The 25,478-nt window shown below is 53.3% G+C and overlaps 2 protein-coding genes and 1 pseudogene across 8 annotated transcripts in view; 1 reads left to right on the plus strand and 2 right to left on the minus strand.

Moving 5' to 3' along the window:
• ALOX5 (arachidonate 5-lipoxygenase) overlaps window positions 1-16,677 on the plus strand; it is a 57,742-nt gene extending 41,065 nt beyond the window's left edge. Inside the window, exons 6-14 of the mRNA XM_081253617.1 lie at window positions 438-610; window positions 4,402-4,548; window positions 10,562-10,765; window positions 11,517-11,603; window positions 13,293-13,471; window positions 13,777-13,898; window positions 14,269-14,369; window positions 14,696-14,866; window positions 16,025-16,677. Of these exons, the coding sequence (XP_081109743.1) occupies window positions 438-610; window positions 4,402-4,548; window positions 10,562-10,765; window positions 11,517-11,603; window positions 13,293-13,471; window positions 13,777-13,898; window positions 14,269-14,369; window positions 14,696-14,866; window positions 16,025-16,204 (1,364 nt within the window). The 3' untranslated portion in view covers window positions 16,205-16,677. The remainder of the gene's footprint in view (window positions 1-437; window positions 611-4,401; window positions 4,549-10,561; window positions 10,766-11,516; window positions 11,604-13,292; window positions 13,472-13,776; window positions 13,899-14,268; window positions 14,370-14,695; window positions 14,867-16,024) is intronic.
• On the minus strand, window positions 7,891-10,555 carry LOC308620048 (zinc finger MYND domain-containing protein 19-like; annotated as a pseudogene). Its single transcript has one exon. The product of its transcript is annotated as a zinc finger MYND domain-containing protein 19-like (transcript).
• A 4,851-nt stretch (window positions 16,678-21,528) lies between the features above and the next one.
• MARCHF8 (membrane associated ring-CH-type finger 8) overlaps window positions 21,529-25,478 on the minus strand; it is a 118,036-nt gene continuing 114,086 nt past the window's right edge. For 5 of the 6 annotated variants that reach the window (XM_081250157.1, XM_081250158.1, XM_081250161.1 and 2 more), the window contains one exon: window positions 24,744-25,331. In XM_081250157.1, coding sequence (XP_081106283.1) covers window positions 25,027-25,331 — 305 coding nt within the window. In that variant the 3' untranslated portion in view covers window positions 24,744-25,026. Of the gene's footprint in view, window positions 25,332-25,478 lie in introns of all 6 variants that reach the window. The other variant, XM_081250159.1, reaches the window with a different exon arrangement.

Here is a 25,478-nt window from a genome sequence, read left to right on the forward strand (position 1 = left end):
GGCCATTTTGTAATCGGGTTATTGGTGTTTTTGCTATTGAGTTGTAGGAGTTCCTTATATATTTTGAAGATTAAACTTTTATCAGATATATGGTTTGCACATATTTTCCCCTATTCCGTAGGTTGTCTTTTCACTCTGTTGATTGTTTCCTTTGCTGTTCAGAAAGCTTTTTAGTTTGATGCAATCCCATTTGTCTATTTTTGTTTTTGTGCTTGAGAAAGGGGTTCCCCAGGAACCTTCTGAGCCACTAAGGGCCAGCTCAGGGAGGATGGGGTGGTGCCATGGCCTGACCTAGTGGTCAAGCAGTTGGGCATGGTGGGCTGTCCACTGAGTGCCTGGGAGAGGGGACCTGGCAAGGACTCTGGCCCTCCGCTAGCATCAGGAAGACCTCAGCCCGGCTCAGAACTCAGGCTGAGCTGCAATTCTCTCCTCTATAGAGCAGGTTATGAATCACTGGCAAGAAGACTTAATGTTTGGCTACCAGTTCCTGAACGGCTGCAACCCTGTGTTGATCCAGCGCTGCATGAAGCTGCCAGAGAATCTCCCGGTTACCACAGAGATGGTGGAGTGCAGCCTGGAGCGGCAGCTCACCTTGGAGCAGGAGATTGAGGTAGAACCCGGTTGGCTGGAGACTGTGGCCCAGGCCAGAGGCTCAGCTCAGATGGCCAGGTCATACTCTGTTGGGCAGAAACCACTTCTTGCTGGCCATTGCTCGCTGGCCCCCAGGCTGCTACCTCCAGGCTCATCTGTCTGGCTGATGGCAAGATAGGCTGCCCTCAGTGAAGTGACCTTTTCCTTTTCCTGAGCATTTATGAAAACTGTCTTGTCCAGCATAGGTGGAGGAATTGAGAGTGATATTTCTCCGTGATGCTCAGGTGTTAGAGCATAATATCAATATTTTCAATATCAATATCATAATTAAAAGAGCTCCCTCTAACTAAGGGCCTGTTGTGGGCCAGGCATTGTGAGAGTTGCTTTACACACAGGACCATCAATTGTTACCCACCTTGCAAAGGTGAAGAAACCGGAGAAAAAAGCAAGCCTTGCATCAAAAATAAAAAGGAGAAAACGGATGCAACTTTTGACTTCCTAATTGAAGTGTTGGTCTTCTGCTTCTGTCCTCACCCTCTCCCCAGCCCTTCTCCTGGCCCTCGTCTGCAGGGTCAGCCCTCTCCAGTTCCAAGACTATTGTAGTCTTGAGACAGAAAGGGCTTCAAACCTCCTCCTCTGGTGGGACTCAGTGTCAGCCGCCTTCCATTCCAGGAGCTTGAGGCTCTGGGAACTGGCCTTAGTCTCCCATCAGTTGGCCCATTCCCACTAGAGCCAGGATGACCAGGCCTCCTGCCACCTGCCCCAGGTGTCTAGGTGGACTTCTACTGTTTCCAGTCACCCTGTCTTGCTTGCTCAGCTCACCATGGGGCCCCAGAAAGAGAGCGATGGTCAGTGCCATCCGTGGACAGACCTCCCAGCCCTCACACCCTGCCCACCTGACTCTGGAGGGCCACCTGCCCAGCTGAAGTCCCCAGGCAGGGCTCCTGCCCAACCGGGTCATGTGGACAGGTGACAACCTGTCCCCACGTAGACAGGCACACACAGCAGTTCTCCCCTGTAGATTTAATTGCTGGAGGTAGTAACATTGATTCAGTGCTGTTGGTTTCAAACTTCAAATCAGAGAATCACTGAACCTTAAAAGCCAGAGAATCCTAGAACTGGAAGGGACTGAGCAGCCATCTGTGCATCCAGCCACCCTGGCAGGGGACAGCCTCCACTCAGGAGTCCTTGCCACCACAATGGTCATCTTTCCTTTGAGTTATGGTCTTGATGCTCAGCTGTGGTTTTGGTGGTGAAGCAATAATCCAATAGCCACCGTTGACTGGAGTCTTACACACACACCACCCATCTCTTACACATACATCGCTCCATCCCCTACAATATGGTTCTGAATTCCCACAGTCATTTCTGCTACTTCTCTTTGGCAGCATCTTATGATCTACATTAAGTTTGTGGCCTACTAAAACTCCTAAGTTTTTTTTTTAATCTTTACCTATGCAATTATTTTTTTTGCAACATGAATAGAGAAATTCTACCCCTGTTGTTTTTGAGTCATCGTCACAACTCTTCAAGAGTGTTTTAGTTCTTAGACTTTATATTAGGATTTTGTAGTTTCAAGTCACAAAAATCATAAGAAATGCATTGGTTGAGGCAACAGCAAGAAGCAAAGTGAGGGGACTTCCCTGGTGGCACAGTGGATAAGACAATATGCTCCCAGTGCTGGGGGCCTGGGTTCGATCCCTGGTCAGGGAACTAGATCCCACATGCATGTCTCAACTAAGAGTTCGCATGCCACAACTAAGGAGCCCACGTGCCGCAACTAAGACCTGGTGCAACCAAATAAGTAAATATTTTTTTAAAAAAGGAGAAGCAAAGCAACTAGCTCAGGCATAGCTGGGTCCAAGGTTCAGATAATCCATTGGCATCATTTCTCCATTTCTCAATTCTCTGCCTCTGTTGGATTTTTTTCTTAGGAAGGTGTCCTTTTGTGGAGGTAAAGATGACCACCAACAGCTTCAGACTTACCTTCCACCATTTTAGCAAACATTACCCAATCCCAGAAAGAAAGTCCCTGTTTCCCAACACTTCCAGCAAGTGTCATGGGTCCAGCTTGAATTGTGAGATAATTCCCTGAACCAAGTGCTATGGCCAGGAGACTGGACTATGTCGACCAAAAGGAGAGGACAGGAATACCAGACAAGCAAGACCACCAGCATCTTTTACAGAGCCTAGAATATCAACTGAGAGATAGGGTTGGCGCTCTCACTTTCCAGAAGGATGAAACTGAGGCCCAGAGAGAGGAGGTGGCCTGGAATAACAGAGAAATGCCCCATAGGCAGACCCAAATCCCAGGCCCCCTGGTTCCCAGGGCCTCCCTTTAGCCTTTCATTCATCAAGTTAAACAACCTGGGTCCGCTGAAGATTTGATTGGCAGCCATTTCTTCTGCACAGTGGTCACTGATGGCCACATCCGCTCTGAAAGGCCATTTGTCCAGCCCATCACAGAAGCCCAGCCAACCCTGTGACCCACCGGGCCGAGTGTCTCCAACTTCTGGCCAAGGTGTCCCAAGGGGCCATCACTTGCTCTCCTGGAAGCAGCCTCTCCCCACTTCCCTCTGCCCTGGCTGGCCGAGGGCACCATCCCCTCCTTCCCCAACCCCGTCCCACTCGTGCCCTGAATGCATCTCGAGCAGACTGCTCAGAGCTCATCACTGGTGTCAGACAACTGCCAGGGTCCTCTGTGTCTGAAAAAAGGAGGAAGATGATGGCCAGGCTTTGAGCTTGTCTAGTGCCTTGGTCCCCTCAAGCACTTGCTCAGTGGCCACCGAGCGCCCTCTGTAGGCAGAGTCATGGACGTGCAACTGACTTGAGCACCTGTTGACCAGTGTCCACCGTACTGTAGACCCAACCCCCTTCCCCAGCCGGACCGCACCCCCTGCCTCCATTTCTAGCTTAAAACACAAAAAGCTTTAGAAGAAGCGCCGCTTGTCCTCCACCCGAACTCTTCCAGCCCTGGCGAAAGGAGCCCTTGCAGCCCTCAGCTTAAGCTCCCTCTAGGGGACTCAAGTGTAGTCTGGGGTGGGCGGCTTTCTACATTCCCCAAATCCCAGGTACATATTTGTTTTATACTGAAGTATGATATCCACGGAAAAGGGCACGAATCAGGAGTGGCAGCAAGCTCAATGACTTTGCACCTTACCTCGCTGTGCCACCAGCCTCAGACCAGGACACAGAGCACACACAACCCTTGCAGACTCCCCCCTGCCCTTGTAGACCGCCTCGCCCCTGAAGACCCACCTCTAAAGACCTCCCCCCGCCCTGACGACCCCCTCCTGACGCGGTGGATGCCTGCTTTTGTAGACCCCACCCCTCAGAGCCTCCCACCTGCGAACCTGCCCCCTTTCCGTCTCTCCTCCCAAGGGTGACCCTGGTCCTGACTCTTGACACTGAGTTTACTCAGCTTTGACCTCTCTGTAAGTGGAGTCCTGCAGCATCACTCTTGGCATTTGACTTCTCTCATCTATTTCATCTAAACTCTGTCTTCTTTCTTCTTCTTAAACTCTGTCACTCCGGGTGATCTTTCAACATCCTTCACGCGGGTCAGGCAGACTTCGGGTACAGCAAGTGCAGGAGAGCCACTGCCATCCCTTCATCTTACTGAGCCCACCGCAACCTGTGAAAACTGATGTCAGTCAGCCTTTGAGTTAGAGGACCAAGAACTTTATAAAATTCTGAACTCCACTGAGTTGCCAGGGCAGGCAGAGCCCCCTTTCCCTCCCTCTGCGCCTCATTGCTGGGTCCATCTCAGGCTGCAACTGACTTGGATGTATTTCCTCTTGCCTCTTACAGCTGGGGAACATCTTCATCGTGGACTTTAAGCTGTTGGATGGCATCGATGTCAACAAAACAGACCCCTGCACTCTGCAGTTTCTGGCTGCTCCCATCTGCTTGCTGTACAAGAATCTGGCCAACAAGATTGTCCCCATTGCCATCCAGGTAGGCTGAGGGGACCTGTTCTCTTCCCGGGCAGCTCTACCCTCAGCAGTCAGGGCTCAGGGAGGATTTCCTGGGTGGCACCACCAAAGCTCTAGGAGGAGAAGGCAGCTCTGCCTTGAGTGTCCTGCTGAAGGCTTTGCCAGGTAGACAGGAAAAATAGGAACTTAGGGCTTCCTGCCAGTCCTGGAGAGGGCTGACCACAGTGGGCAGAAAGGGCTCCACTCCCCAAGATACCCTTGAGAACTTCCTGGCTCTGAGGAGGACCTGCCTTGGGATAGCATACTGGGCTCCCCACCCCAGCGTCTTGACCAGCCCCAAATCAAAACGCCAGCAGAGCCCAGGCAAGTGAGGCTGTGAGATGAGCTGGAAGCTGAGGCTGCCAAGGGGGGACCATGGGGTTCAGGAACTGTGCCAGTCCTGAGATGCTTCCTTTGTGTGCCCCGGGGTTCTTGTCTCCACCAAAGATGATGGAGAAGGAGAGGGGAGCAGTTTGGGGGAGAAGCAGGCAGAGACAGAGCTTCATCTCTCCCCATTCCTGGCTGCATCTGCTTTCTCAAGGCACCAGGCCACTGCCACACTGTGGGAGCTGGTATGCAGACAGCAGGAAACCACGCCCAGGCCAGGATGAGGTGTGGGTCCATGAACAGGGGAGGCTGCACAGGGGCCCCCAAGGGGAAGGCAGACAAGCCCTCAGCAAACAATACTTTGAGTCAGCCATGAACCAGGCATTAGGTGCCGTGGGCATAATAGCAGCTAGTTTTGCCAGATGTTAATCGCCAAGGCTATCACAAGGGTTTGCCTACACAGTCCACAATCCCTTACCTTGGATTCTGAAATCTAAAAAATTCTAAAGCTCTTAGATTTATCAAAAATTTGTAGCAAATTCATTGGCAGCAAAGCTTGCTCTGAACCAATAGGAGAGGCTATTTAAGAGGCTTTCTCTCACTTAGTATGAAATGCATATGTTTCACTGCAGAAATACTAACATATTTGAGTGTAACATGTTGTGTTGCCCCAGACCCAGGGAGGGGGAGAGAGATGTCACATAATGAAATGTGACACACTGCTAAAATCCTAAAAATTCCGAATTCTGAAACATTTGGCCATCAGGGTTTCAGACCAAGACCTACCTTTATTTATGTAACTGTCACTACAACCCTCTGAGTAGGCAGGCACTAGTGCTACAGAGCATTTTAAGCAGATAAGGAAACCAAGACACAGGGGTAGTCAGCGGCAGAGCTGAGGTTCGAGCCAGGCCTTCTGGCTCCAAAGTTCATGCCTCACCAGTCTCCCAGCCTCTGGGGCACCTCTCCTCCAAAGGAGTTCCCAGCCTGTTATCAGAAAGAAGGCCTATTCTTCAGAAACTGATGCAAAAGGTAAAGGGACAAGTGATGGAGAAGTAAGCAGAGCTAAGAGCCCTGTTCACCACTCTCAGGCACCTCTGAAGCAGCCTGTCCTCCAGAGACCTTTTATGTCCAGACCATGGACTATTATGCCACCTTTACAACCAATAAACTAGATCTATCCCAGCTGACCTGGAGGGGGTTCCACAATGAGTTAACAGCAGAAAGCAAGATACAGGGTAGAGATTATACGATCTCATCTATGTCAACTGAATGCAAGGAAAGGGCCCACCATAGATGTGACCAGATACTCTTGTGGGCATGGGGAGTCACAGAAGGACACAAGTCACCAGGTTGGGAACATTGGGATGGAACTGGCTGGGGCACAGGTGAGCAAAAGAAAGAAGCAACAGACTTGATTATAATGCTCATCAATGTATGGAAAATTGCATAAATACGCATACATGCAAAGAGGCTGGATTATGAAATGCTTGCTTTCTTTCTTGGGCTCTTCTGTAATGATTGGAATTTTTTACGGTAAGTATATAATCTTTCCTAATCAGAAACAAAAGGCTACATCCTTATCACCACCGCTCCCAAAATTTAAACACAAAACACCAAGCGTTCTGGAGTTCCACAGCATCACTAACAGCCTGGAGGGGAGTGGGGAGGGTGGGAAGAATAGGTGGGAGGGAAGGCCCAAATCGGAGCGACCTGCAAGGCTGGTGTAAGAGTTCCGGAAGATAGCAAGTGAGGGTCTGGACTAAGCAGTGAGAGTGGAGAGAAAGGCCAGAGACACTGCCAAGGAGTAGGCAGAGCACTGGGTCCCTTCCCAGCTCAGCTGTTTACCAGTTTGTGACTTGGGAGAGCTGCTAAACCACTCTGAGCCTCAGTTTCCCCCCATGTAAAATGGGAATGTCAAGGAATACCTGCTTTGCAGGGCCACGGTGAGGGATAAATGAGATAGCACAAGTATAGCCCCTAGCATGCAGCAGAAGGTCTCCTTGGCCACAGAGCACACACCAGAGCCTAGCAGGCATCCTACCTGCTCTGCCAGCAGAGTCAAGTGTGGGTGGGGCTGCACAGTCAGTGCAAAATAGCGAAGCACTGGGAGGGGCGGGGCAGTGGGTGGGGAAGGGGAGGGGCAGGGCAATAAGAGGGGAGGGGCAGGGCGTGGGACAGGACAACAGTACGAGGGGCGAGACTGAGCGGGGCAGCAGGGGAGGGGCCAGGGGAGAGGTGGGGCAGTGGGGAGCCTGAGAGCTGGGACTGTTAAAAAGGGCTGGAGTGTTGTTCTATGAGAACATGGTTTCAGAGTTCGCAGACCTCCTAATTTTCCAAGAAAACCTATTAATCCAGATTTTTATGTGAAAGTACTGATATTTAAAGGTTGACAAACTGATTGCATTCACAAACAAACAACCAAAAATATCGTGAAGGTCAAACTCTGCTCTCCTTGCACTGCTCTGTCCTGGGTGAGCAGGCCCGGGGTGGGCTGTCTAGAGCTGCTCTGTCCAGTGTGGGAGCCCCTGGCCACCCACAGCTCTAGAGCCCTTGAGATGTGGTTAGCCCCTACCAAGGCGCTCTGGAAGTGCAAAATACACACCTGATTTCGAAGACTTAGAACGAGAAAAAAATAGAATTTGTATTATTTATATGTTGAAATGACATTTTAGAGAGATTAGGTAGAATAAATTTGTATTATTAACATAAAGTTCACCCGTTTGTTTTTATTTTTATTACTGTGGCTGTAACTGAGCAGGACCCTAAGGAGCCTTCCCACGACAGCCCCCCTGCCCCCCATGTCCGCCGCCTCAAAAAACTGTACATGAGTTTACGAACAATTAACATAGAGATAATGAGAAGGGTCCTGGCGGGCGCCTCCCGGCTGTCTCTGCTCTCGGTGAGCACTAGGGGGCGCTGCAGCAGTGCGCGGTGAGGGTCCCCGGCAGCTGCGCGGCTGCGGGAGCAGCTCGTTCAGCAGCTCCGGGTCTGGCTCTCAGCCTGCGTCCACTGCGTCCCGAGGAGATCGGAAGCCGAGAGCGCGGGCGCTGCGCTGCTGCTCTGCGGCTCGAGGCTCCGGCTCGAGCTCGTGCTGGAAGGGGCGCAGCTTCTCCTGACAGTGCTTCTTGTGGGCGCACCAGTCCTTCCGCGGGCACTGGAAGCCACAGTAGTGAGCCAGCTGGCAGCGGTCCCTGATGTTGAACTCCCGGAGCTGCTTCTCGGTCATGGCGCAGGGAGGGGAACGGCGCTCGTAGCAGGTGCAGGGAGTCTCCTCCTCTTGCACCACGTCCCCGTTGGCGTTATAGTACCGGGTTACATTCAGCACGGGGAACTGCTCCTCTATGGGGTCCGTGAGAAGCCGCTGAATTGCAAGCCAATATAAGCTTTGCTCCCTTCACTTGCTCGAGGTCTCTGACTTTGGGCCGCCAACCCCACGGTACCAGCTGCAGGTTGTCCAGGCGACTGTCCACAGTGACAGCATTGAGCTGCACCACCTGAAACGGGGAGCGATGCCCCAAACCCACCTCCCCATCGCTCCCACAGCAGCTCAGGAAGGAGCCTTCCTGACCCTCTTGCTCGGTTTTTGTCAAGGGCATATACAAGTATCTTAGCACCATTTCCATCCGCGTCTACTTCCATCCAGGCCTCAGAGGAGTAGCCCTCCACCAGCAGGGATGTTCTGCTCATCTGTCCGTGTGTACTTGGTCCTCATCTGACTGCCTCTGCTCCTCTCTCCCAACAAAAGCTCCCACCGCTGGTGATGGGAACAAGGTTCCCATTCAGGTTAAGGTCTGTGGCTGGTGCAGCTGCACAGCTGGCTCCTTTCCAGAGATTGTGGTGAAGGAAAGTGCAGCATTTATTGCAGGGCCCCAAGCAGGGAGTCCAGGCAGCTAGTGGTCAAAAGGCCCCAAACTCCCCAATGGCTTTCAGGGAAAGGTTTTTAAAGACAGGGTGAGAGAGCGGGTTTGTGGGATGTGTGATCAGCTCGTGGATATTCTTCTGATTGGTTGGTGGTGAGGTAATCGGGAGTCAGCATCAGCCTTCTGGTTCCAACTGGTCTGGGGTCTATGTGCTTGTGGGCAGCATACAGTTAATTTCTTCCACCTGCCGGGGGTTTCAGTATCTGCAAAACAGCTCAAAGTATATGGCTCAGAATATTATCTATAGCCCTTGAGGAGGAACTAAAGGTCCTTGACTTTGTTTTAATGGCTAAAGTATATTATTTTATCCTGCTTGACTGTTTTCCTTTATTTCTGCATTTTCTCACTTCTCTGATTAAATTTATTCTTTGGAACTCAGGGAAGGCCTAGGAGGCTAAAGTTTTTCTATAGACAAGAGGCAGGCAGAGGACATGGAGGGGATCTGTCCTAGAAAGACCCCCGTAGGGTCCTGCTTGGTTACAGGGCTACCTGAAAACTTTAAATTCCACCTGTGGCTTGCATTATATTTCTATTGGACCTCATCTCTGTTTTTGAGGGAGAGACAGGGAAATTACCTTCCAAAATACTTAGCATGACCTTGAGGACCCAAATTGGTCTGGCTCCCCCACATCTCAAGCAACTCTCCTCCTGGATCACCCTGTTCCCGCCACACTGCTCCCAGCAAGAGTCTAATACCCGGCCCAGCTCCCAGCCCCTATGACGGCTCCTCCACTCTCCTCCTCTGTTCTGGACAATTCATTCTCATCCCATGTGTCCACCCCTCCCAGGCTCTGTGTCCTCCTCAGAAAGATGGTTCATGACAGCAACTACCTTGCAGGCTCACATGACATCAGGCTGTCAGGTCCCGAGGCTTCACCGGGCGCCAGGGGAGAGCCCCAGGAATGCCAAGGGCTGTTGTCATGGACAAAGCTAGGGACCAGGGGCTTGGGCAGGAAAGGCTGGGTAATGCAGATATGTCAGGGCCAGATCACGGAGTTTGGCGACCTTATTTTCTGGCACGAAGAGGTGACTGGGTGTTTTGAAAGACAGGATTGACCTGACGTGATTTACATTTTAGAAAAAAAATCACCCCTGCCCCAGTGTGGAGTTGAAACGGGGAAGGGAAAGACAAGCCAGCCTCTACTAAGGAGGCATCGGGCTGCAGGGCTGGGCTCAAGGGACAGTGACTTGGGACACTGCATCATGCTGGCCCTAGAGCCCCAGACACGAGTTGCTAATCTAGGGCAAGAAGGGACTTCAGGAGCACCAAGACAGAGCCCAGGGAACAGCAGCATTTAAGGGGAGAGCAGAGGAGAGGAAAGCGGGGAGACCAAAAAGCAGCAGCAGAGAAGCAGGTGGAACCAGGAGGGAGGAGCAGAGATGGCGAACGGGTGGAAGACCACAGCCTTCACACATGACGGTGCTCGCTCCTTGCTGATGCCTTCATGCTCTTTCATTCACTTCTCCTAATAACTGTGAGGTGAGTAAACACTGTGCCCTTGTTACAGATGGTGAAGCCAGAGCTCAGAAAGGCTACATTGCCCAGGGTCCCACAGGTAGTAAGTGATGCAGCTGGGATGGGAAATATGATCTCTAGGCCTCTGCCCTCCTCCACCACCCTCTCATGATTCAAAAGTCACTGTTTAAGAAATTTGGATTCCCCTGGAATTTCCTGAGAGGCCAGGCTCTTCTGCGGCTACAGTCTGGAGCGATATACTGCAGTGCGTTCTTTCTCCAATGTTTCAGCTCAAACAGGTCCCAGGAGATGAGAATCCCATTTTTCTCCCTTCGGATGCAAAGTATGACTGGCTTCTGGCCAAAATCTGGGTGCGTTCCAGTGACTTCCACGTCCACCAGACCGTCACCCACCTTCTGCGCACACATCTAGTGTCTGAGGTTTTTGGCATCGCCTTGTACCGCCAGCTGCCTGCTGTGCACCCCATTTTCAAGGTACAGCAAGCTGCTGCCTTACCTGGTGGGAGAGGGTATCCAGATATGGGGGGTGGGGGACAGAAGGGAGGAGGGGTACTGACATCCCCACAGGACTGTGGCTGGGAGTGGCCATAAGAGACCCCTGGAGAGATGCTGGGGAGGTGGGTAAGTACCCCCAAGGAAGGAAGCAGCTCTGAGCCTGCTGGTTCCTGAGGACACAGGGCCGGGGCCTGACTCCAGCTTGGGCTCGCCTTGGGTGGGGCGGGCAGATTTTGAAGAGGCAAATGAGTTCAGTGTGACCCTGTCTGATCCCAGGTGGCAGCCCCCACTGTCACTGCCCTTCTCTGTTTCCAAATCCTACCGGCACTGACTGCTGGGGTGACTGCAGGCTCAGGTTACCTCTATGTGCCTCCGTTTCCCCATCTGTAGAACAGTTCAGATAGTATGCCTGCCTCCTAGGATTACTGTCAGGGTTAAAATAGTTGACAGATTCGGAGAGCTTCAAACAGTGCCTAGCACACAGTTATGCTCTGTGTAAGTGTTGACTGTTACCATTTTTATCACGACCATTATGCGTTAGAGCATTAGAGCAGCACCCATCCTCCAGGCCGCTGGCAGCTGCTCCACAGTGAAGGTCAGCATGTCAGCTTCACTCCCTCCCTGAGGCGTGTAGCATCGCCCCTCCACGGAGGACCCCCGAGGAGGCACAGACCTGGTCAGGAGCCCCTGACCGGCCTTCTCTGAGGTCTCCTCCTGCCCCTCCACCCAGCTCCTGGTGGCACACGTGCGGTTCACCATCGCCATCAACACCAAGGCCCGGGAGCAGCTCATCTGCGAGCACGGCCTCTTTGACAAGGTGGGTGCCTCCCACCCGCCTTGGTGCCCCAAAGAGCCCGGCCCGGCAGGCACCTACTTCTCAGAACCTCAGTGGCCTCCACTCCGACCTGAGGTCCAGATTTCCTCTTGGGAGACCAGCCCCCTAGGCACCGAGGTGGAGGCCTGGGGAGGGTGGGAGGCTGCAAGCGCTCCGAGTGAAACCTCCCAGGTTCCCTGGCCCACGTCCACCCCTCCCACCCAGCCACTTCCAAGCACCACCCACTCTTCCTCCTCACCGTGGTCTCCCCGTCACCTCCTCCCTCCCCTCTCCATCCTCCTGCCCCCCTGGCACCTGCTCCCCGCCTCTTACACACTGGGGACCTGCATCTCCCCTCCCACTCTGCCTCCCATCTTTCTGAGCACAGCCTCCCACACTCTGCCCTTGCAGCCCGTCGGTGCTCCCAGCCTACTCACCCCATCAGCGGGGGCTCAGGTCCCCCCCACCGCCCATCACACCCTCTCAGGCAGCACCCCACCCCTGTTTTGACCACCCAGGAGGCTTACCGAGCCTGGACCCTCCAGGCAGCCCTACCTCCAACTTTCCTCCTTTCTCATCTCCCATTACTGAGCGGGCCAGATGATCACTAGGGTTGAATCACCATTTGGGTGGAAAATGACAAAACCCATTTCAGACCACCTGCAGCTGTAAAGGAACTGTATCATCTCACACACCTGGACATATTCGGGTTCGGGAGCCACAGCTCCTAGCTCCATGTTTCGCTGGGCAACACTGGCCTGTGGCCTCCACCTCAGCACCAGGTGCTGGGCCCAGAGCCCCCAAGCAACCCCTGCCCACCAGGATGCCTCATATGCAGGGACCAGGGACTCGAATAATGTCCCCAGGGTACAAGCCACTGGCTGGAACTCTTCCACTCTTTAAACTGTGTGGGCCTCACTCTCTCAGAAGGGGTTCTCAGACAGCCTTCCCCCTGTGGGAGAGGGAACAGGACCTCATCACAGTGAACTCCAAGCTCATGTTCCCACACAGTGACATCATCTTCCATCCAAATAGAAAGTACCAGGGAGCAACTCTATTGGTCCTGCTTGGGTCAAACGCCTACAGTGGACCAGTGTCTGGCCCCCAGCACCCAAGCCCTCCTTTGAAGATTCTGTGCCCTGAGCACTCAGCCACCGTGTGTGTGTGCCTGCATCTTAGCAGCCGGTGCGTCTATCCAGCCCTCACCTTGGCACACAAGATGCTCTCAACAGAGTTGTGAGGGTCCTGGGGGCTGGTATCTGCCCCCATCTTGTGCCCAAAGATCAGGTCCCTGAGAGCAGTGCTCGGGCTCTGGGCAGCCCGTGCTCAGAACGAGGGCAGGCCTGGCCCGAAGGCTGCTCCAGCCCGGGCTCCACCCTGTCAGCTATCCCTGCTGCCCTGCTCGGGATGGGAGCTCGCCCCTCCCTCCTCTAGCTGCCCCCAGTCTCTGCACTTCAGCCCCTCACATCTTGATCGGGCAGAGGCTCCTCCCCGTAACCTCTCACTGGGCTGCCCTTGGCAATCTCCAAGTCAGACGTCCCTCCCACCGACCTCATGGGACCTAGGTTAGCCCTCGGCAGGCCTGGTCATCCCCCTGCCCTTTCACGGTTCCTCATGCTGAGCTTTGGGGCTGGAAGGCTGGAGAGGGGGAACCAGCCTCGGCTCACAGCGCTCTCTCCCCTCCTGCTCAAGGCCAACGCCACAGGGGGCGGTGGCCACGTGCAGATGGTGCAGAAGTCCATGCAGGACCTGACCTACAGCTCACTGTGCTTCCCTGAGGCCATCAAGGCCCGGGGCATGGACAACACAGAAGACATCCCCTACTACTTCTACCGGGACGACGGGCTCCTGGTGTGGGAGGCCATCAGGGCGTGAGTGCTGTGGCTGTGGGACCTGCTCTGGGCAGCAGGAGGAGTGCGCGTGGGCGCTGATGGACCCGGCCAGGGGGCTGGGCAGCTGGCAAAGTGGGCCAGGGCCTGGCTCCATCGTTTGGGCAGGGATGGGGGAACGAGGGTATGCCGGGGCGGGGTGGGGGTGGAAGAGCATGTGACGTGAGTCTGGACATTAAAGAGTGACAGCGTCACCGATGGGGGCTCTGCCCTGGGGCCCAGGGATACGGCTCTGCAGACCCTGGCTGCATCACCCACTCCTAGCTGGGCCTCTCGTCCTGGGCCAGGTTCACAGCCGAGGTGGTGGACATCTACTACGAGAGTGACCAGGTGGTGGAGGGGGACCCGGAGCTGCAGAACTTTGTGAACGACATTTACATGTACGGCATGCGGGGCAAGAAGGCCTCAGGTAGGGACATCCCCCTGCCCGCCCCCAGCCCTCTCTTCTGCTCTTCCCTGACTTTCTTTGGGCAGTGCTGGCCTGTGGCCTCCACCTTTACACCTAGCACTGGGGCCAGAGCCCCTAGGGGACCCCTATCCACCAGTATGCCTCAGGGGGACATCTCAGGGACTTTCTGTGTCTCCTGAGAGCCCAGATCAGGAACAACAGGAACACTGGGCCAAACAGCTGTCCCCTCCCAGTGAGTCTTGCCCACGCCCGGGCCCTCCAGCACTGGTGTGTGGGAACCCAGGAAGCAGTATGGGTGGAGGTGTGTGTCTGCCAGTCAGGGGTCCCTCCCCAGGGTTGGGGCCTCAGCCAGCCCGTGGCTCTGCCTTAGGCTTCCCCGAGTCCATCAAGACCAAGGAGAAGCTGTCTGAGTACCTGACTGTGGTGATCTTCACGGCCTCAGCCCAGCACGCAGCAGTCAACTTCGGCCAGGTGGGCAAGGGCAGGGCGAGCCGTCTGGGTGGGAGGTGGCCAAGGCCACCTTGACTACTTCTGAGGGCCCCTGGGCAGACCACCCCACATCCTCGTCTTCCAGACAGACGGGGGGTGGACGAAGCCCAGGCAGCCCCGGGGCCAGGAATCCAGTGTTCCTGGTGCGGTTTGGTTCCGTGCTAAGCACTGGGAGCCAGCCCGAGGGAGGGGCCTGCCCTGGCCTTGCTGGAGTGGGAGGAGGGGACTCGGGAGGAGGTGCAGGAGATGAAGGTGGGCGGAGGCTGTGCCGCAGAGGTGCCCACATGAGTCGGTGGCCGTCCCCGCAGTACGACTGGTTCTCTTGGATCCCCAATGCCCCCCCAACCATGCGAGCCCCGCCGCCGACGGTCAAGGGTGTGGTCACCATCGAGCAGATCGTGGACATGCTGCCCGACCGTGGCCGCTCCTGCTGGCATCTGGGTGCAGTGTGGGCGCTGAGCCAGTTCCAGGACAATGAGGTGAGACCGGAGGCCTTCTCACCCCTTCCGGGAGTCAGAAGGTTTAACCCACTCCTCAACCCCAGGGTTTTATGATTTAGGGCTCAGGCTGGACCCCTGCTGGCCAGGAATCCTGACTTGCAAGGCTGGAGGGGCCCAAGAAGCCCTCAGGCCCAAGCCTGGCTGGAGCTCAGGGTGGGCGGGGCAGGAGAGCCGGGGGACACTGGGACACTCCCCACAAGGGCACCCCCCCACCCCCGCCATTGACAAAGCTCTGTCATGTGGGTTTCTCCCCGGCACCCCAGCGGTGGGGCTGAGAGTTTCCTGGGTATCTTCTGAGACATTCCCACACACATACAACTTACTGAAGCTAATCCCAAAGCCGGCTCTCGGTAGACACAGCCCCACGGTGTCGGTGCATGGCTGCTCAGAATGATGGGCCAGTTGAACCAGCCCCAGACCCGCAGGCATTCGTTGGCATCTGAGTTGCTTTGGGACCTTTGCTAATGTCGTGGTCCCTCACTAACATCTGCATGTATGGGTCTTGGCACGTGTGTCCGTAGAACCAGTACGTCCTTGTAGAGGAGTTTCTTGGTCAAAGAATGTTGAGACTGCATTGCCCTCCACAAACTAAATCTAAAACCCCATCAATAGCACGGGATATTTCTCCCACATTTACCAGCCCTGGGTATGAAACTTTCCAATTTTAACAATTCCATAGTTTGTTTCTAAAAGGTACGCTTAGTTTTAATTTGCAGGCATCTGTGTGGGTGTGCAAATGGGCATACCACCCCCAACAGAGCCTGGCTGTGGCCGTCCTGGGCTGGAGAGAAGGCCTGCGCTGGCCCCTGTGGTCTTGCTGCCCCGAGTTCAGGCGGGAAGGCAGGAGTGCTGCTTGGGGCCAGGCCACATACCCACCACAGCCAGGACTACCCCCCACCTCCACGTCCGCCTGCACCTTTACACGTCCTTATAGCCACCCTGCGGCAGGGCACTGATCTGTAAGGTCCCAGCCCAGGAGCATTCTCGGGGCACTCTCAGCAGGTGGCAGGAGTGGAGATGGGGGGATGAGCACACGCCTTGCCTCCCAAAGGATGGTCTCTGGGGGTGGGACAAGGCCTGTCAGTTTACATTGCCTCATCACAGATTAACGAGTCTCTGTCATGTCTGGGTCCTCAGCTGTTCCTGGGCATGTACCCGGAGGAGCATTTTATCGAGACGCCTGTAAAGGAGGCCATGGCCCGATTCCGTAAGAACCTTGACAGCATTGTCAGCGTGATCGCCGAGCGCAATAAGAACAAGAAGCTGCAGTATTACTACTTGTCCCCAGACAGGATTCCCAACAGCGTGGCCATCTGAGTGGCCGCCTGAGCCCGTCTCACTCCGGGACGGCCAGCTGCTCCAGGCTGGGCTCGGCACCCAGACTCCAGCCTGCCCAGGAGGGCAGGCTCCCAGGGCGGCTGCAGGGCGGGCCTTCAGATTCCTGGGCCTGCAGGCCCCAGGCTCCTGGCTTCAACCCAAGGGCTCCCCAGGTTAGACCATGATATAGCTAAGCTTTGGTGCATTTTCCTGTTTGTTCCTCAGTCTCTAGTGAATCCCATACTTTGATCAAAGTGTGTAAACATTGCAGGGACCTTTCCTACACAGGGCAGGACTGTGTAGCTTCCTGCCCACCACCCAGCTCAGCGCTTCTGCAGCAGCAAAGCCCCACAGAGTAGCATAACTGATGGATGTTTGCTCTTGTTGGGGTCATGGGATGATTATTTTCTGCTCCATTTATGCTTAGTTCAATTTCTTGCATACAGTAGGTGCCCAAATAAATTCTTGTTGAATGCATTAAGAATTGGTTTTCATAAAAATAAAGTTCATTAAAAACATGCTACGCTCCAATCACCCCAAACAGCTTAATCACCTCCCCAACCCCAAAAAGCCATAATCATTGTGATCCCGTCTAGGCAAAAGCCTCCCCCCAACCCTCAGTCTGAAGAAAAGGTGCTTTTCTCTCTTCTTTGCCCAGAAACTCCTACTCTTCCTTCAGAACACGTCCCAGATCTCATCGCCTCTGGGGAGACACCCTAGTTGCCCAGACAGAGCTCGTCTCTCCCCCAGGGCTTTGTTCAAACCTCTTCCGTCCTCCCACGTGGTCTCACCCTTGGAACTAGAGCCCCTGGAGGATAGGGGACCCGCCGTATTTATTTCTGTGCCCTAATGGTGGCCTAGGGCTGGCATAAGTCACCACCCTGCTGCTCCCGTATTTTCCTCCCGGCTGGGCACCTACCCTACAGATTCCAGGCATCGTCTTGGGAGCTGGGGGCTGTTTTCTCCTATGGCAGAGGAAGCATCATGACTTTTTAAAAAATGCATTTTCCTTCCTCAGGCCCAAGAAGCAGAGCCAGCCCTGAGCCTGGGGATGACAATCCACTGTCTCCTCCTACACACATACCCAGCCCCAGCCCCCAGCCCTTGGCTTCAGAATTGGGTCAGTGGGATCCACAGGGTTTCAGGAAGGTGTACACCTGATGTGCTAAGCTAGCCACCCTTGGCCATCTGGTCAGCTCTATTTTAGCCCAGGGGTCATCCTCCCCCCACCAGCCTGACACCCCAAGTAGTGAGGAGCAGTGAGTGTGTCCTTAGGGTCCCTGGGCCCGAAGTACCCTCTTACCTCCATGTGCACTGGCACAGCCTGGGGGAAGGAACATTGGGTGGACTTTTTTTTTAAGTTTATTGAAGTAGAGTTTATTTACAATGTTCTGTGAATTTGTTGTATAGCAAAATGATTCAGTTATATATATATATATATATATATATACACACACACACACACACACACACACACACACACACACACACATTCTTTTCCATTATGGTTTATTATAGGATATTGAGTATAGCTCCCTGTGCTGTACAGTAGGACCTTGCTGTTTATCCATTCCATATATAATGGTTTGCATCTGCTAATCCCAAACTCGCAATCCATCCCTCCCCTGCCCCCCACCCTTGGCAACCACAAGTCCATTCTCCTCGTCTCTGAGTCTGTTTCTGTTTCATAGATAAGTTTGTGTCATTTTTTAGATTCCACATAAAAGTGATATCATATGGTATTTGTCTTTCTCTTTCCGACTTACTTCACTTAGTGTGATAATCTCCAAGTCCACCCATGTTGCTGCAAATGGCAAGATTTCATTCTTTTTTATGGCTGAGTAATATTGCATTATATATATACACACACACACACACCACATTTATGCTGTGAACATAGGGATGCATGTATGTATCTTTTCACATTAGAGGGCATTTTTTTGTTTTTAATTTATTTATTTTTGGCTGCATTGGGTCTTCGTTGCTGTGCACGGGCTTTCTCTAGTTGCAGCGAGCAGGGGCTATTCTTTGTTGCGGTGCGCGGGCGTATCATTGCGGTGGCTTCTCTTGTTGCGGAGCACAGGCTCTAGGCACGCGGGCTTCAGCAGTTGTGGCTCGCGGGCTCTAGAGCGCAGGCTCAGGAGTTGTGGCGCACAGGCTTAGTTGCTCCACGGCACGTGGGATCTTCCTGGATCAGGGCTTAAACCTGTGTCCCCTGCATTGGCAGGCGGATTCTTATCCACTGCACCACCAGGGAAGCCACACATTAGAGTTTTGTCTGGGTATATGCTCAGGAGTGGGATTGCTGGATCATATGGCAACTCTGTTTTTAGTTTTTTGAGGAAATTCCATACTGTTTTCCATAATGGCTGCACCAATTTACATTCCTGGGTGGACCCTTCAAAAAGGGAAATGTGGGGACTCATCAGCACTGCCTTGACCTCTAAAGCTCCCCTTGAAGGGGCTTGGTGGGGAGTGTCAGCCCCAGTCCACAGATGAGGAGACTGAAGCTCAGCAAAGAGAAGGAACCCTTGAGAGGCCGCCAGCTGGAGGGGAGCTGGGCCTTCCAGGGCCTTCCACATCATCTGCTGTGATGCCTCTGGGTGATCTCGCACCAGAGTACCTTTCATCTCCAACATTTTAAGAATTTACAAGTGCTTCTGAAGCAGTGAAGCCTTTGCCAGCAGGCCTCTGGGGGGCAGGACTCCAACAGGCAGAAGTCGGTCAGGCAGCTGCTAATTCAACCCAGCGGGCCGCCCTGCTCCCAGGAGCTCCATGTCCTCCCTCGCTTCCTCCATCATAAATGGTGGGATGAGCCCAGAGAGCCCAACTGTCTCTTGGGCCTGGGCCTCCACAGGGTGAAATCAGATGGGGTGGGGGAATTGGAAATTGGCTGCATTTCTTCCCAGACACCCCAGAAACTGGCTGAGATCTGGAGGGTGGGGTGAGAGGAGAGCCCTGAGTCAGAGGGGTCTCCATGACTCAGAGCAATGCCCTCCCTGGGCCTCAGTTTCCCCGCTATACATGGGGGTCAGACTGGAGTACCTGTTCTTAGTGTTGGGTGAGGGACGTTCCTGTGGAGGGGAACCACAGACCACTTTGAAAATCGGATAAAAGCTATGGGCATCCCCCCAGGAGTGTGACACAGGCACTTATACAATCCTCAGGGAACCACACACCTCCTATGGCTGAGGAAAGAGCCCCGGGACCAGGGTTCCCAGGTGACTGGATTTTATGGGACAGAAAAGTTCTGCAAGAAAAATGTGGAGGGACATTTGTGTTACCAAGTTTTTGTTGGTATGAACCAACCAATCCATAAAAAGCACCCCCACCAAGTGCTACCAGCTACTCTCATCACTGCTTCATAATAGGGCATTTTAACGACAGAAAAGCAGGAGAATAAAGATAACAAGACTACTCTTTCTCGCAACAACCTGTGTTGCCTTTTCCCATCTCCCCCTGGTGCCCCTGCAGACTGTGCCACAGCGGTGCCGGGAAGCACAGCCGGGCCAGCTCCCCTCTGCCGAGTGCCTGGCCCTGTGTGTCTCCAGTGAAAGGGTGGAAGCTGGACAAGGGGACCAAAGTGGAGCCCAGCTTGGCTCCCTGGACCTCCAGACGCCTACCTAAATGTGGAGGGGACGCTGAGATCGTGCCCGCAGAGCCTGGACTCCGCTCCTCTCACTTCGGCTCCGAGGGAGGCAGCCTGGCGAGGCAGGGCCGACACGGCTTCTCTGACGGCCGAGGGGCTGGGCCTGCCAGCCCAGAGGAACTCTCAGCTCAGGACAGCAGGCTCATCCCTCTCCCTCTCTCCCCCCTGAACTACCCTTCTCAGCTCCTTCCTGACCCAGCAACACAGACGTGCAGCGGGACTCCTGGTCACTGTTGCACTTCTGAGGCTGGGAGAAAAGACAGGCCCTAGAGAGGGTTGTCTACGCCTCACACCACGTGGGCTGTGCAGCAACAACTCTAGGGGGCGCTGATCACACGGGCCAAGGGTTGGCAAACTTTTTCTGTAAAGGGGCATGTGAATATTGTAGGCTTTGCAGGCCATACGATCTGCCATTGTAGCAGGAAATAAGCTGAATACAGTGTCAATGAAGGGGCAAGGCTGTACGTCTACAAGTACACTCACGAAACAGGAGGCTGGTCTGGGAGCAGTGGTGGGCCACCCCCCGACCTAGAGGATTCAAACTTCCCCTAGCGGTGTGCCATCAGTGGCCCCAACCCGTCATTTTGTGGCTGGTGTCACAAAATGGTGTCAAAGGGCAGAGAGACCTGGGGGTGGCACTGTGTCAAGCCCGCCGGCAACAAGGTCTTATTGGGTGTCTCTTCAGCCAAACGCAAATTCATCGGGTCCCCAAAGCATAGAGGCTCCTTGTGGGCAGTCCCCACTTCGCATTCTTACAGAAGGTTCCTCTTTCAGCTCCATGCTCCTCGCCTCTCCCTCCAACTGACGCTTGAGCTCAAGGGAGCTCTGGCAGGAGGGCTGGGGCACACGCTGGCCTCCGTCCCTCCCGCAAGCCCACACCTGAGCAGGTGCACCTCTTCCTCTAGGAGCCTCAACAGCTCCACTCAGTTCTGGGGACCTCTTCTCCCAAGTCAGGCAAGGAGGACACGTGGCAAAGCACCCTCCTGCTTATTAGCTCCCCAGTCTCCCTGCACTCGTGGACGGACTCTCCCGTCTCACCAAGGGCAGTATGCTGGGGTGACCTTGGCCTCCCTCCTTTCACCTGGTGTACAAAGGTGAAGCCAGGTGCCCGCCCTCGGCACTCCCAGACCCGGGAGTGGTTTGCAGTCCCGAGACTGGAGGATCAATGGCACTGTCGTTACTCAGGGAAGCCCCGCCAGGAGCCAGGAGATGCAGCCAGGCTAAGCTATCGCCAGCAGCCCTGTTGGCCCTGCCCCGTTCCCTCACTCAGCTGGGCTGTGCTTCAGTATATGTTTCAGCAGATAAGGCTAGTTAAGCAATGTACCGTTCCAATGGTCGTGCTGCCATACACACCCTGAACTTGAGTCTGGCTTCTCTCAAGTTGAGAGAACTTGAGCGTGGTGAGTCCAAGTTGTTTCAGCCTGGATGTCTGAGACAAGCACACCTATGAGAATGACTTCAGTTTTCACTCCCACGCCCACACATCCTCCAGAACCCACTGCCAGTGACTGAGGGATCCTTCCTCCCTTACAGGGACAGACCAAATCTGCACACGAGTCTGCATGATTTACTTTCCTGACGTGCAAGCCAGAGGAACCTGGAAAGGAGACCAGACCACTGGAGTGCTTGCCAATGTTCCCAGCCTCCTTTCAGGAAAACACTTTCATGGCAAAACTCCTTTTTAAAGAAAAGCTTTATTGCTGCAATTAGATACTCCCGTGTATAGTACAACCACCCCCCGCAATACAGAGAATTATTCAAGCAGTAATGCTGAAGAACAGTGAACATACACAAAGGGATACAAAACTAGACATTTAGATAACTTGAAATTCTCTAAGTTAAGAAAAAGTTCAAATGTGAAGTGCCTTTTAGAAACTACACCACACATGCCAGTGTAAATTTGGTCTTTATTAACAATCAACCTCCTACAAACACTGCATCTAAATAGGTGATGAGTTGCACAATTACTTCCAAAACAAAGACAAATGCTTTTACTTCCCTATGTTTCAGTCTTTCCTTGGACTAGAGATGGAAGCTGCATATTTCAAATCAGATCCAAGAGGGAAAGTATCTCAAATGTGTATTTGCGTTAGGCCAAATGCACACTGTCGTGGATCTTTACACCCTGCCGTGCCCAGTCCTCCTCCAGCTCTGCAGCCGACCACCAGGCAGCAGGGGCAGCTCGAACCGTGCAGGCCTTAGCTGAGGCTCTTGAACAGGCCCAACTGCCTGGGGTCCGTATGTCTGTAGCCAGGAAGGGCACACCTGCAGGTTTTGAAACTGGACCCATAAGATTGAAAAGAGTGGATGGAAGCAAAAAAGGAAGTGACATTAGGGGCCTGTGGTAGGAAGAGGTCTTTCACAATTTTGAGGAAATTCTTAAAATAAACCCAAGCACAAAAGTCCTTCAGTTGAACTATAATTTGAGGGGAAATAGAGGCCAAATCAAAGATGGCTGGCTGGCGACACCCGAGGCTGCTTCCCTCTCCCCCTCGCCTGGCCTACAAATATCAGCCCCCCTGGCCCTGAGACTTGCAAGCTCATTCCACATTTCTATATAGTTCAGCCAAGTGTCATCCTCTCACTAAAGCCAGGTGCAAAATGATGAGGAAGTGGGGAATAATTAAGCCCCCCAAAGAACCTAGAGAGCAAGCTGACACAGACTAAAGGAATGCCTGGCAGATCCACAGCTCTCACTAGGTGGCAGCAAAGCCCAACCTTGGCAAGGCTTCGCACTCACCGTTAGTCCCTTCAGGGAAGAGATTAGCCCTGGGACTCAGTAGGGGGGCAGAGGTGCTCAACAGAACCTGTGAGGAAAGAGAAAGGCAACGGGGTAGCTGTGTACCACCCCAGGAGAGAAAAGGACGTGGGGCTGACTGCACAGGCAGAGGCTTTTAGGAGCTTGGCTGGAGGTGACGAGATGGTGTTTAGGCCCTTGCTAAAAAGAAGTGACAGGGCTTCCCGTGACAGTCTAGTTGGGCATGGGAGCAACACAACAGTCATGGTTATATAGGCACCTCTGCCACAGAGGGTGCCAGGCACACTGGGTGGGCTGCCCTGGGGCTATCCCCACCTAAGCACACTCTCCTCTCTACCGAAAGTCTCAGTGCTTTTCAAGTCCAGCATAAAGGGTTCCACCCGGGGGAAAGGGAAAGATTCCCACTTAAAAATCTATCCCAGTCTTCCTTTGACCACTCATCCGCCGTTAGAGGGACAAGGGGCCTTGCCCAGGCAGTTCCTAAGGGGCACAGGCAGGGCTGACCTGGGATTCTCCTGAGTGGACAGTCTGTAGCTGCTTGGTGTCCCCAGGCTGAGAAGGGGTGTAGGTAATTGCACTTTGGGGCACAGTGAGCACAGGCACGGGCTGGACGTGCCCTGGGAGACAGAGAGGGCTGGCTGACCTATTTCCAGGGATGGGCTACAACTGGACAGCAGCTGCCAGACCAGAGAAGCCATGGCAGGGCAAAGCCCTCCTCCAGAGCTTAAAGATCCTTCAGCCTCCTCCTGGCTTTCAAAACAAACCATGGGGCTTCTACTCTGAAAGGAATCGTCTTCTGTTTGCTTCCTCCTCTTAACAGCTGGATGAAGCAACTAAGGCTCGGAGGATGGAGGGCAGGACGCCCAGGCACCTCACCCCAGATGCTCATCTGCAGAGCTCCCTAGAGAGTAAGTATCTGGGCATACCTAACTTGCACTGCAGACTCCCCTGGCCTATTTTCCTGGAGTTGACTCTTATTTGCCTGGCATGATGAAACTGGTCTTCAGAAACAGAATTTTAAGCAGACCTTTTTAAAAGGACAAAGGCCATTTGATGGTAGTAATTTTGGTTTTGTTTTATGAAAAATGGTACAGGAGATAATCCCTGATGACAGAATGGACTGATAGCAGGGCCAGGGGCCCCTAAAGGATCCTCTCTGTTCAGTCCAGTTAAGGCGACAAATGGGCAGGGGAGTGGCTGGGAGCAGGGACACAGTGGACCAGGGCAGTTTGCTGCTCACTCCTGGCCCTCACCCCAGAGCCAGCCTGTCTGCCTCTGCCCTGGGCAGTGATCCACAGAATGCGCCAGGAGCAGGGGCTGGCTGAGTGGCAGGCACCCAGGAGCACCTGCAGCGTGCACGCCCCAGACCAGGGCGATGCAATGCCTACTCCATCAGTGTGAAGCCAGCACAAACTGGAGAGGTTTGTCTTTAAAGGAATAGTTTTTAAATATTCAGTTTTGTTCTAATTACTCACTTCTTTTCATTTAGATCTCATGAACCCTTCTTCCGGGCTGACCAAAAAAAAGAAACATTCAGGGCAGCCCTATGACATGAAGACTTGTCATAAAACAGGCTCAAAACCACAGGAACTACGCTCGAATTGCCATTTAGCATCCATTAATTCCCATAAGTTGTTATGAAAAAGCCTCAGACCTGTTTGTCCTGCTTTAGAGTCACAAGTCCTGTTTATGGACACAGAGTAGATGTCACGTTTCTTAGCATATATAAGGCAAAAAGGGTTTTAGATCTATTATAATGTGAAAGACATAATCAGGGTCATGAAGGGAAGGTTTCTAAATGAGACGTCCTTTTAAATGTCAATCCCACGGGACACACATATTACAAAATACAGATTCTCTTTTTGTAAAGTGCTTTGCTTTGCTTAGTGAATCACTCACCACCACGCACAGAGCACCACGGCCCGTCTGCTCGGGAACTGTCAGTGGTGGCCTCCCCGCGCTCTGCTTGGTGAGGGGGAAGCCTCTCCTCATGGCTAGATGTTCCCAACACTCCACTCCAGAGGGTCGGTGGGGGGACCTGCCAACTGGAAGAGGCGCATCAGGGCCCAGGCGCTACCAGCTCCTGCTCTAACCTCAGGTTTGGCATCTTATTCTCTCATTCTGCTCAAGACTACAGGCCAGAACCCAGCCAGCGCCCCATCACGGTGTTACGGGCTCTTCCAACTTCCCTTCCTGTAGACACGCTGGCGGAAGCAGAACCCAGCCGTGCACAGCTGACGTGAGGGTTTTCCAGGAGAGTCACTAAGGAGGGTTTAGAAAAAGAGAAGCCATTAAAAATAGTCACCTGCCCAGTCTATGCTATTAAAGGACATAAGAAAATGTACACAATTGGCAGTAAACAATTTCCTTCAGCTGTTCGCAGATGTCCAGGAGAACTACACACCCTCCACATCATCAGATGTGAACGATCTCTGCTCCAGTGTCTTCAGGTTCTGTGCAACAAGAAGAGTTTGTGTCGGAATGACAGATTCCATGTCCATCTTTATTTTCAAAGTTGGGCTCTGTTAGTGCAGATTTTTCAAAAATATTCTTTTTGCTTGTTTCTGGACAGTTTTGGACATAGATTACTCTGTTATAAGCCTTGAGTCTCTTCCATAATTGTACATACACTTTGCACTGAACGTACATAAAAAGAAGTCCACCAGTAAAGCCAATGGCCACAACCACCAATTTAGTCCAAAAGGGCCACTCTAGGATTCCTGGAAGGGAAAAAACCTGGTTAGCCTATCAGCCGACCTTATTTAAGATGTGAAGTAACTAAAACACAATTTCTGAACTTCCCATAACCATGGACTCTTAACTCATCGAATCTTGCTTCGCTGGAGGAGTGGAAGAGCATGTCCACT

Source organism: Mesoplodon bidens, assembly GCF_964165515.1.
Source record: "Mesoplodon bidens genome assembly, chromosome: 1".
Lineage (NCBI taxonomy): Eukaryota > Metazoa > Chordata > Mammalia > Artiodactyla > Ziphiidae > Mesoplodon > Mesoplodon bidens.